At 34.4% G+C, this 13407-nt stretch overlaps 1 protein-coding gene across 50 annotated transcripts in view; it reads right to left on the reverse strand.

Annotated features, from left to right (window-relative positions):
* The window catches only part of LOC124180462 (calcium-activated potassium channel slowpoke), a 110534-nt gene that overhangs the window by 40431 nt on the left and 56696 nt on the right, over window positions 1–13407 (reverse strand). For 20 of the 50 annotated variants that reach the window (XM_046566047.1, XM_046566013.1, XM_046566044.1 and 17 more), the window contains exons 7-8: window positions 3496–3606; window positions 57–162 (exon numbers count right to left, since the gene is read on the reverse strand). In XM_046566047.1, coding sequence (XP_046422003.1) covers window positions 57–162; window positions 3496–3606 — 217 coding nt within the window. Of the gene's footprint in view, window positions 1–56; window positions 163–2060; window positions 2167–3495; window positions 3607–9683; window positions 9776–13407 lie in introns of all 50 variants that reach the window. The other 30 variants (XM_046566034.1, XM_046566026.1, XM_046566025.1 and 27 more) reach the window with 3 other exon arrangements.

Genomic DNA, 13407 nt, shown 5'->3' on the forward strand with positions numbered 1-13407 from the left:
TTTTTTTTTTTTTTCTTTTCTCGCTTTTTTATAGTGTGAACTGGGTGTTGGCTCACCTTGACCCGTTGAAGGTCAATGGGGTTCATGATGGTCCCCTGAAAGAACTCGACGGTGGTGAAGTGTCGTTTGAACAGTCCCTCCAGCTCTAGGTCCGGCGGTTTCCTGCTCGGCCAAGCCCGACAAACCATACGTTTTATATGATAACATTCACCTCTAATAATTCGCACGCCTTTACAAAATATGTATATATATAAAATGTATTATATGCATGTATATTGTATATATGTACCTATAATGCAGTATTATTATATGTATGCGTGATGATCGTACAATAATAATAATAATAATAATAATAATAATAATAATAGTAATCACGACGGTGATGACATAGATATATGTATACATATATATTTTTGTCTGAATTTATATTATACGTCTGTAAAAGCATATATAATAATCTGTACGTAGAATTGAAATTTAACGATGATTGGGAGTAATTTTGTATGTATAATAATAATCGTAATAAAAATTTGATAATACGAATGTGTGTATATATATATATACATGTATATACGCAATATATATGAGTAATTCTCTCTAATTGTATGCCTCAGCTACTGCACGCTTATCCTGCCCCATAGCTCAATACAGCATGCCATGCAGATATTTGCAGGCGGTTGTTTATCTACGTCGCGCGGCCGCCTCTTGAAACAATCAATGCGATTCGTCTTTCACATCGATGACGCGTATTATTTTATTTGTCAGAAATGAGAATTTTTTGTATCTACAATCGTAGGTCCTTGGGAAAATTATCAACAGTTATCAGCAGGCCGACCAACCTTTTGCTAATGAGTAATACCTGTAATCGAACTGCATTGGTTGGCCAGATTATATCGTCTGTAAGCCAGGTGAGCCAACTTACTCGGAAAATAAGAGACACTCGATACTTTAGTGTACGAACCTTATTCGAGACAATCTGTTTCAAAATATCACCACCCGAACCGAGCTACCGGTGACAAAGTAACCAAAGGTTAGTAAAACTTTTGTCTTTTCCCCCACGTGTGTTGGTAGCACAATTTTTTCTCAGCGCACTCTCGGGATGGTAAGAAGTAGACAAATTTACCATTGTTTGTTATTGTCCTTACGATCAATGCTGTCACTCTTACCGGTAAATTTCCTTTTACACATTTCTTTTTTTTTTTTTGTTGTGGTAACGAAACGTCACGAGTTCTCGATAAGAAAGTGAAAGGGGGAAACTCGTGTCACTCAGCAGTGTAAAACTGTCACCGCGCCTCGATTAGCGATTTGAAATGACCAAAATTGAATCACCAAAAAACAAAAAAAAAACAACTATTCGAGACTTGCTCGATCCGTACATAAAGAAATTCGCATCCCTTATCACTCAGCGTAACCTCTGTAAAAGCAGCGTTCGAAATTGGAAGCTTGTGCAGTTGGCCAGCCTGCATTGAAAGACAAGAATGCTCGCGCATGCGCGACAGGAAAATCACTATCAATCTGTTAACGATGAATTTCCACCCTTTCCACTCGGTACGTGATCACAAGACGTATCACAGTCGTGTGCCAAGAGACGATTCCGCGGATCATTTCAATCAACTCTAAAATATTGAGCATATATAATAGTAGTAACAACAATAATGATAATAATAATAATAATTATTGTATAACAATTTCGAAAATAATAATAACGATAGTAACTGTATGTGAAAATTTATGAAAATGATGATAATAATAATAATAATAATAATAATAATAACAACAACGTTAACGATAAAATCAGCGATAGTAATGATAATACAGGTTAATAACGAGTAACGGTAACGATGAACACAATAATACGTAAGGTGTATTAAATGAGTATAACGAAACGAGAAGAGCGTATATTATGTATAATATCAACAGTCGTCGGACCCAGATGAATACTGTGAGAAGTGTTCCTAAAAAAGGAAGTGGACGACATGGGGGTTGGTCGTGGGAATGGGGCTTTTTTTGATGGTGGGGGGTGGGGGGGAAGGAGCGTTAGGCAAGGTTGCGGGGGGTACCTTGACGCGTTCCAGGTCCACCGCGTTCATCATGGTTCCCTGAAAAAACTCCACGGTCGTGTAATGCCTCTTGAGGAGACCCTCGAGTTCCAAATCCGGTTCTTTCCTGCAAGCACATATCGCCACTCCTTACATCTCGGGCAACCCCCTGTACCATACCCGCGTTAACCCCTTTACGATACCACAACTTTTTCACACACACACACACACACACCTGTACATCTTCCTTACTTTCGTCGTTACACCATCAACCTTATTTTCATTATTTATTTTCATCCCTTTCTCTCTACTCGTTTATACATGTTTAAATTTTTATCGGACTGCACGCCTCGCATACTTACCAATTTACACGTACATATATCCCCCCCCCTCTTCCCCTCTATTCTGTTTCCCACCCGTTACGAACCCCGAGAGACTATGAATCGATCACTCGATAACGGATGTAATCTGCCGTTTTGTCCTTTTTTTTTTTTTTCTTTTTTTTCCTCTCATTGAAATCTTGCGTTACTCTTCGAATGACGGCGATAACAATAATCGTTACAATAATAGAGTAACAATGATAACGATAACAATAACAACAACAACAACAACAACAATAATATTAATAATTCACTGTTATCGGGTATATATAATATAATATAATATTATACGTACGAGGTACCTAATTACATAATAAACTGTATTACAACAGTATATTAGTAATGAATCACTGCATTTATATATATATTATATATGTGTGTGTATGTAATGTACAAGGTTAAGAATTCTCTTGGGCAGGTAAAAGCGTCAATTATTTCTACGACGATGTGCGACAACGGTTTAAAAATGGGATTGTTCGAGGGAAAAAGAAAAAAAAAAAAAAAAATCGAAGTAAATTTCTTCGTCCTCGACAAACCGATCAGGATAATAATATTGTACACCGTATCATCGTCATAATCGACCATACGTTTGTAACCCTGGTATGAATATATGCGATACGTACCTGTGTGGGTTCAATATTGTTCATACGTAGTCAGCTGAATGTAAGACACGTTTATTGCGCGTGAAATTCCAATGATAAATGAATAATGGAGAGAAAACGACGAAAAAAAATGGAAATAAAAAATACAAAAAAAATTACGAGAGGGTGGGGGGGGGGGGGGGGGGGGATGGGGGAATAATATCTATGACATATTTTTTGTGCGCAGAATTTTGATCGAACTTTCGATTAAAACTATACGTGACGTGATTCTGTCGAGGGATCGACGAGCGATATTATTATACTCGTTTACGTGAAACAAGTGTTATTATATTGTACCTGTAGGTATGTCAAATTAATCGACAACAGCAAGAATGTGTAAATAATGATAAATAACAGTATCGATGCGTAATGATAAACTTGTATCAATGACGATGATAATGAAGATGAAAGGAGACTCCCTAAATACTGTCATACCTGTGCAAAAAGACAACCTCAACGTCGACGTCCTCGCGATCCTCGTGAAGAAAGTCCTTGAGGAAGTGGGACACTGACTCGTACGTGATGTGACCGCAAACAACAATGTGTCTGCCAACACAGACACACACAAATGTTAGATCGACCGTAATACCAATTCTTTACACATTATTTAAATTTAATAATCCAGTCGTTTCCATCTAATGATTTATCGTTAATTATCAATGCAGAAACAACTGGCCGCAGGTGCTACGTCACCTTAAATATATAATACAAATATAAATATAAATATAAATATAATATTATCGTGTAATTTATAAATACATACGTTATATTTAATCGCAAGGCTCTGTTATTGCACAGTGTTATTTTATACATTGACTCCTAGCTATCGAGCCGTAATAATATATTGCGTGTGTGTATATATATATATGTATATATATATATGTATAATCAATTGTTCTCGTTTTTACACGTTATACACATCGATATTTATAATATCACATCAAACGCCGTTTCTGCGTTTAAACGAACGGTAATTTGAATGGATTGAAAATGGAAACGTGAAAATTTAAAGTAGGAAAAGAAAAATTAATTATTAACAAACGTTATACGATAAACGGTATTTTCAGTTCAAACTAAATATATATATATATACATGTGTGTGTGTGTAAGTAACATACTTATTTTACCATTACGTGTTTTTTAACCATTTTAGTCTGCTGCCACAATAAATTTGTTGTATTACACATACATTCGTTATAGGTTTTATACAGTTCGCACAACTGAAAGAATCGTTTCTTTTCTTCGTTTTTTTTTTCTTCATCGTTTTCATACACGTTCAATATGTGATACCGAATACCTACTCTAAACATTTTTTCTTTTTTTTCCAAAAATTCATTTTTGCCAATTTCAATTGTTCACAAGTTAGGCGACAACGATCACGTATCCGTACAATTCTCACCGCGGTGGCGAATGAATTGAGAAATTCTTTGCATGTATTCGTATTTAAATAAATACATAAATAAACAATTATATTACAATTACCATACTTTCACGAGTGCGGACTTATATTGCATTCATAAAATTTAACGATTTATAATATCTGTATAACATTAGCAACAACAACGAGAACCAACAAGTCAAATAATAACGATGATCGTAAATAACAACAACACTAATAATAATGATAATGATAATGACAATAATAATATCAACAACAATCATACGTGTGAATATATTTGCAATTAAACGAGCAGCAATCAAAGTCTATCTAAATATACGTTTGCGATGGTATGTATACGTACACATATATACACATGCAATACATATATATACATATACATGTACATACCTGTATTACAGAATGCTAAACGAATATTATATTTTTCAACTACCAGCAATGTCGCACATGGTGTACATTGTTTATCATACTCTGTAATAATGTTGACTGGTTTGTAAAATAAACGAACAAAAAACAACGAACAACGGTTAAACAAAAAAAAACAAATCACACACACACGCACACGCGCACACGCGTATGTCGGCACGTATTATACACACCGAGAAAAAGTTTTTCAAACCTCGAGATTCGGGTGAAAAATCCAGCAGACGTAACGAGAAATCGAGCAAAAAAATTTCTCGAATTATATATTCCTTTCTACAAACAAAGGCTTAATTGCTACAGCGATTTGAAGGATTCTGTCGCGACTGGGAAATTATATTTACACAATTGTGAAATCGTTTTGACGATTCGTCAATTATTGTAACTAGTAAAATTTATCGTTTCAATGTAACCAATTTATGCTACGTAATATTTATCAAATGGGTATCAAAATGGGTCTGCAAATTACATTTTTCAGTTGAAAAAACAAAAAAAAAAAAAAACAAAAAAACAATCTTTTCTCCGAATATGTATACGCACGTCAAACATACATGAACATAAAATTAACGATAAGATTCAACGAAAAACAAAGAGAAACGATGATAATTCGGTTGCGTGAGAGAAACAAGGTAAAGACGAAAGAAAAACAGGGGGAAAAAAAAAAAGTTGTAAAAATAATGATAACGATATCTGAGTGTTATACGCAACAAGGATGTAAAATTTGCCATGTACAAGTAATTCCATGCGAAAATTAAACTATACACACAACGAAATTATATTATGTTAGCCATCCGTTGTAATAATACGAATTGCAAAGTCATTTCGGCGTTAATTGTAGAATCTCCCGGCGGCTATGACAGATAATTGTTGTTATATTATTAAATTGCAAACGATGTATATACAACACCTGTTATCACTGTAATTGAACGCGTAATGATTATACATATAATTTTTTCCGAAAACTGGGCAGGTATCTTCGAATCCGTCCTGACCTTCCAAATTCGTATATTTAGTTCGTAATCCGTCGATACGGTGTGCAAATAGTAATAAATAATAAATAATAACAATGATAACGATAACTTGATTTAATAATAAATTCAAGTTATAACGCATCGACTGGATAATCGTGATTAGGTTATTTTCGCGTTTGTTTGTGCGCACGTGTGTGTGTGTGTGGATGTGTGTGTGTAAATTCGTTAAAATATGTGGCAGTTTGAAAATGATCGTTATTGAGAATTACACATTATTATTATAAACTAGCGTATTATTTCAGTCTCGTGTAAGTATACGTCAATGCGGAAGGAATTATACGATGGATTGATTACTGCGGGAATTTACTTTGACTCGATCTATATTATAAACTTTGTCATTAACGTCAGCCGACGCGACGGTGTACCTGGTATGTATAAAATGTTGGTATAACCAAAGAAAAGTTCGCAAATTGACAATTACAAAGAACATTGTAGATGAATAGTATGTCAAATGGTATGTGTATTTTAATATTATCACGGTACAGCTGACGAGTGCGGTATTATTTTGTTGTAGGTCATAAAAAAAATAAATAAATAAATTCACTATTTTACAATGTAAACAAATCTGCAAGCCCTCGATCTGAGAGAAAAGAAAATCATATAATCGATTCAACAAAATACATTTAGGGAGAATCATGACACTACTTTTAAATTACGTGTATTAGAAAATCGTGCAACGGATTATGAGTGAAGGTTTTCGGTCGTATTGCACCCAATTGATAATACATATACATACACTGTACAAATATACAGGTGCTATATATTTCTAGACGATTCCCACGTCAATGAATCGATAACCCGTTACAATAAACCTAATGATCATAGATGAAAAAAGAAAAGATATGTATGTCTTAAGTGATCAATGAGCGAACAATGAAGAAACGCCAATCATAATTTATACTGCGTATATTAAAATGGGACAGAATTACTATTATTGTAATAATAAATATGTCCTTGAAAATTTTAATCAATATTATTATGGTTAAAGAAAAAAACGATTTCCGTTATCCTTCAATCTCGATTGGCGAATTTCTATAAACCGAATTAATCGTGATCGCGAGTTTAACAGGACTTTGATGATTGTGTGGCGAAAGTATTGTCGAGAAAAATAAAAAAAAATTGAACCCGTGGATACCAAACGTATTCCTGGAGTGTGTCTTAGGGGTGCAGATCAGGGATGTTTCAACAACGAGAACAACATATCGTGTCATGCTGGTAACGTATTATAATATTGTTAAGGATAATAATTTTTTCTCGTTCTTTGCACCTTGTATAATACATGGCGTTACGGTGACGTAAAGTAAATTAAACCGAACATGATTGATTCGAAACAACACTGTATACATTGTACGCATTGTGGCTCAATGTGTGTAAATTTGTATAACATATATTATTTATGCATAAGCGGTGTGCCTGTGTTAAAAAAAAAAAAAAATAAAATAAAAAACAAAAAATAAAACTGGGGTTTATAATAATACGAATGCTTGGCAGCAACGTTTCATTGAGTGAGATCGACATTTGAGTATAACGTGTCTATATATATATTTGTATGTATATATATATATATATGTATATTAATCGTGTGCACAGGGTAAATAAATATTATATACGTATAAATATTGTAGGTATAATAAAAATATAATTACTGTGTACACATGTCGACACTAATTCCGAGACGGCTGGTTCTTCGACCGAGTCGGTAACGTCGGTAACGCAGATTCAGCGCGCAGCGGCTGACCGACAGTGGTACTGTAGGCCGAATCTGCGTTACCGACGTTACCGACTCCGTCGAAGAACCAGCCGTCTCGGAATTAATGTCCACATGTGTACATGAGGAGTTAATACATCGACATACATTATACACGTATGCGTAGCGTATTAATTAATTAGTGGTTCTTATCTGCCGGAAGTTTTATTATAAATATAGTGGGTGGATTTTTCGTAAGCCAGACGCGGTGGACGAGGGGCGAATTTTTTTTTTTTTACGGAAGTCAAAACAAGCAATACGGTGATATGTACCCAATGGTCAAGGTAAATTTCAGAGAGCTTTTTGTATTTGATGATTTTTTCTTATTTGTTTTTTTTTACTTTTTTGGGGCCGCACCCTCGCCCGGTCGGACTCGAATATCAAGGTGGACAGATGGACGGACGGACAGAAATAGACACAAGCTAGTTTGTCGTAAACTATATATATATATATATATATATATATATATATATGTGTGTGTATATATGTATATGTATATATATATTTTACAATATTGCTTGAACAATACACACATAATATGTTATACACACACATGAAGGACGAAGAGGGGCTGGAGTTTTTAAATTGGGGTAGAATTGAAGATTGCAGGCCGGGACGGTTTACATAACATACGCATAACATGTTATCGAATAAAGTTTATAGGTGTGTATAATTCTGCAAGGTGCCACTTTAGCTAAATTATGCAGGATAACGTGTTATATACATATATATATATATATATATATATAGGTGGATGATGACAGTAATGGGATGGTGCAGCGGGGGCCGTATCTTTCTTTCTTTCTTATTTTTTCCCCCTTTCTTTTATGGTCGCAACGTAACGCTGGAGAGTAAAGTAGAAAAGTAAAAGAATGCGAGAAAGAAAGGTGAAGAAAAAAGAGAAAAAAAAAAAAAAAACACCAAGCGTAGAATCGTCGTGTATGTACAATTTATTGTTAACTCCGAAGATATTCGCGAGGATTTTGTCTTTCTTTTCTTTTTTTTTCGTTTTTTTCTTTTTTTTTTTTCTTTTCTAATCGTTTCGTCTCTTTCATCAAGACTTACGTTACAAGAAAGGAGCTAAAGGGGTGCTTTTTCTTATCCAAGACTCGATTTTTGCGATCCAGAGCGCCACGAGATAAATAATACATAGTACGACGTGTGTTAAATAATTTCTATTCAAAGCTGGAAGGTAAGAGGAATTATTATATTATTATAAGTGCTAAGGATGGAAGATTGGGTCAAGGTATTCCATTACACCTTCCTTTTTGTCTGTTTTCATTGCAGTTACAGCTTTTTCTATACCAAATTTTTTTCATAAACGATGGTGTTTTTTTTTTCCTCTTTTTTTCTTCCAATTCTTTATCGTTTCTTTCGGTTTGTCTCGTATTTAACTGTGATATATGTATACGTATATATGGGAAATTCCACGTCATCTCGACCATTGATTTTCCCTCACGATTTCTGTTTCGCTTCAATATTCTTTCACACAATTCTCCGATCTCAAAAAAGCACCCTATTTTTTTTTTACATTTTTTCCTCCAACCGTTATTTCATTTGATTTAATTTATTTTTTTTTTTTTTTTTCTTCATATGATCATAAAAGTTACGGGACGGATGTCAAAATGATCTGAATGAAAAATACGAGTTCTAAGAGGTTTTTCTGAGATTGTTAAAAAGAGGTTCGATTTTTACGATGGTTCTGAATAGTCATAAAAAATTACCGTTTGGAGGCAAAATTCCGATAAAAATTCAAGAGAGCTTTTTCGAGATCGGAGAATCGTATGAAAAAAAAATCGTGAAGCGAATCATAAATAGCGAGGCATAGCCATTGGTCGAGTTGACATGGAAACCCCAAATATATATATATACATACAACATTTATTATATGTATTTATACATTGCATATATGTTTGATTAATTGATTTTCGTTGATTGTTAATTTATTATTAATTTTTTTTTTTTTATTTTGATTGTTTTTTTTTTTTTTTTTTACTTTTGTGTTGTATATAATGGCGTATCTCACCTGCGACCTCGCTCGTTCTTCAATGTGCCGCCGTACTTGTTTCGCGTCCCGATCAGGTCAATTATCTCGGGAATACAACTGGCGAATATGGCCTATATACACCACGTACGGATAGAACAGAACACAACACTCGCGTCAGTACAAGCTTGAAAGTTTTTGCCTAGTGTATCTTTACATACTTTTTTTGTCACTGTGTTAGATTTTGTTTTGTTGTATTATTTTTTTATTTTTTTTTTTTTTTTTCGATTTCTCGTTTTCTTTTCTTTCTTCACTCTATCTGTTCGGTTTTTTTTTTTCCCCCAATATTTTGCTCCCTTCTGTATTTTTTCATCTCTCTTGCGATTGTCTTGCTACTATTCACCGGGGGGGTGGGAAAAGTGGACGGGAAATGTCTCGGAGTATGATTGAAACGGAGCGGGGGAAGTGAGACAGACAGACAGAGTGACGAGAGAAAGATGGGGGGGGGGAGGGGTGAGAAAAAGAAAAATGGACGGAGGGGGAGAGAGAGTGAAAGAGAGATAGAGAGAAAGACGAACGGGGGTTTAGTTGGTTCTTTTTTTTTTTTTTTCTTCTTCTTTTTCCTCTTCTTGGGTATACATGTGGGAGTTTTGCTCGACACACGCATATAAACAATATGAAGAAGTATTTTTTTTTTTTTTTTTTTGTTGCTCTTTTCTACTATTCCTTTTTTTTTTTTTTTGTACACAACGGGCATCGCGGCATCGCACAGCGGATTTTCACGCTTTGGACAATTCGATATATTGTACGTAATACGTGGTGTATAAGGTGAGTCTCCCAATTATTGACATTCTTTGATTGCATCTGTTCGATACTTAGTTCTAAAATAACGAAAAACAATAAATTTCTAATCTCCAACAGTCTAACAATTGGTTATAGTCGTCGATAAATTAACAATTTGTGCCGTAAATTTGTAATCTTTGAAAAAAAATAAAATTATCTATAATTGACTACAAATTGTAAAAGTGTCAATAACTGGTACACTTACCTTAAATACAATACAAACCTCTGTGCGAGCAACGGCCCAGATACATTATTATACATATTCTATAATATGTATATAACGTACCAGTTACATGTCGAAGGTAACGTGAAATTTCCTACTTTTTTTGTTTTTTTTTTTTTTTTTATTTTTTCGTTTTCGTTTCCCTCTTCACTTTTTAGAATTTCACGGAAATTATTGTGCTATGGTATAATATGTCAATGTATATGTAATAATGATTTATGTATATTTATACGCTACATGAGGTTGACACAAAGTGAAGAAGAAAAAAAAAAAAAAAAAAAAAAAAAAAAAGGCAGGGTGGGTTTATAGGCTACCTACCTACGCCTATTCCTACACACCTACACCTATGCAGTTGACCTAGGCCCAGGTTCACATAATATATGTATGGTAGACCTAGGCCGTTCTACGCGTGCCTATATTCTGTGTTTTTCATTTTTATTTTTGAATATATGAATATATAAATAATATCTTTTTTTTCGTCTGTTTTGGTTGTTGTTTTTGTTTGTTTCTTTTCTTTCTCGTTGTACGCGCGCACGCGCGTGTGTGTGTGTGTGTATGTGTTCGTCGAACGTTTGACGCGCGACAATGTTTTTCGATAGTAATTGTATTATTGTTATAAAAATTACATACCCTTCGTATATACCGCGTGTGTAAGGAATTACGATTTTTTTTTTTTTTTGTTTTTGTTATCGACCTTTAACGTACAATATACGCGTACGTCTGTGTATGTATGGCGTGCATAATGTAAACGGTATGTATGAAAACGTGCGTAACGATAAAAGATGAGGAAAAAAAAAAGAAATTGTAAAGTTGTATGTGAAATCGAATTGTTGCAGATCAATATTTCGATCCCCGTTTTCGTCGTTCAATATTACATGTATATTCGTACACTGTCCCTTTCGGATTTCCATTTATACGTATCCCCGGTTTGAGTTGAAACAATACAATATTACAGGCGTAAAATACCTATATTATATCGATATAATTGAACGATTCGTTATTAATTTAAAGAAATTGATATCACTATAACATCACATGGTGGAGCTGTGTCAGTGTCTCTGGATAAACTCTTATAAATTTATAATACACATTACAGGTATATAGTAACAGGATGTGTATATATGCATATACACAAATAACAGGCATATGTATCACGTATAATGTCACTCGTTCTTTATAATATCAGCCCTTGACACACCCAAACTGTACGATACCTACTCCCGTATACACAATAATTACAGTGATACGTATAATGTAGAAAAGTAGCAGAGACGGAAAAAATATTTACGTAAACGATCGCCTCCCCCCCCCGCCCCCCTTTCCCACCTCCCGAAAAATGAAAGGAAAGAATTTTCGTTGCTTATGAGAACATGTTAATTTCCGCAAGGACGACGTAAAAACAAGTATCTGATTGAAAAATAGTGAGCGATAAGAAAGGGAAAAAAAAAAATATAAAAAATTCGTCAAACGAATAAGAAATGTTGAGAATAGTTATTTTATATTATTATATTTTACGAACGTTGACGCTATATTTTATAATAACAATAATAATATCAACAAGCATCCTAGGTAACATGCGGTGAAGTTATTCAATCGTTACAACAACTAACGAATTATAATTTTCGAATCGTCATTAGTGTATTCGTGTATGCGTGTGCGGTTGTAATATCGTAATGAAAATTCGCGTGTTGAAGGTATTTTGACAACTTACACATGTGCCGAATGAATGATAATTCCGTGATCGTTATGTAATAAACATACCGCAACCTATCGTGTGTGAAAATATATTCGCGTTGTGAAATCATTGACAATCAGCGGCGTGAAATTAATATTAATTTGTGGCAGTCCGTCTGCGGCAACGGGATATTTTAATGTGAGCGTTTAAGGGTGCATGGGGGGGGGTGGGGGGGGGGGGGGGGGGGGTGGAAGAAAATTTAAGAACTTATTCGCGACGAGTCGAACGTCGACGCGCGTCAAAAAGCGCCTGATGCGATACTTTTGTTTTATCTGTATATGTACATATTTCGAATTTTTATCTACCACCGCTCTCTTTTTTGTAAAATAAAATTCGTGTGCGTAATTTTGCAGGGACTCTCGTGCATCGACTCGCTGCGACGGAGATTTCGACGGAATCGCGAAACGAAATTTGCGATAACTCAAAATCATGCGAAAGGAGTAACAAAATGTTGAACAAGGAACGGAATGAAGAAAAAAATAAATAAATAAATAAAATAAAACGACTGCAATTATTGTTACACATTTTACATGCATCGGCCGATAATTATTTACCGAACATTTTCAATCGGATTCGAATACTTCCGTCGCAGCGTGTAGGTGGTAGGTATATTTCCTTATACAGTCTATAATGTAACATCGTCAGGGTAATTATTAAGGTACTGCGGGTGATGCACGGTGTTCCACAACCGGATCGACGTACCCTCTATTATACATATATGTACACAATAGTCATCTAAATATATATATATATATATATATATACATATGCCTAAGTATACATACGTACGTAGGTATGTATAAAAAGTTACATAAAAAAAATAAAAAAAAAAAAAAACACAGCAGAAGAGAATGATAATATTTTACAAATTACCGAACCTGCAGCTGTACTTTCACCATTAAGTAGGTATGATTAGTAATGGAGCAGTTGTACGTTGAAAAAGTAAAACGTACGTGTAGGTACTG

This window comes from Neodiprion fabricii, chromosome 4, assembly GCF_021155785.1.
Source record: "Neodiprion fabricii isolate iyNeoFabr1 chromosome 4, iyNeoFabr1.1, whole genome shotgun sequence".
NCBI classification, from domain to species: domain Eukaryota; kingdom Metazoa; phylum Arthropoda; class Insecta; order Hymenoptera; family Diprionidae; genus Neodiprion; species Neodiprion fabricii.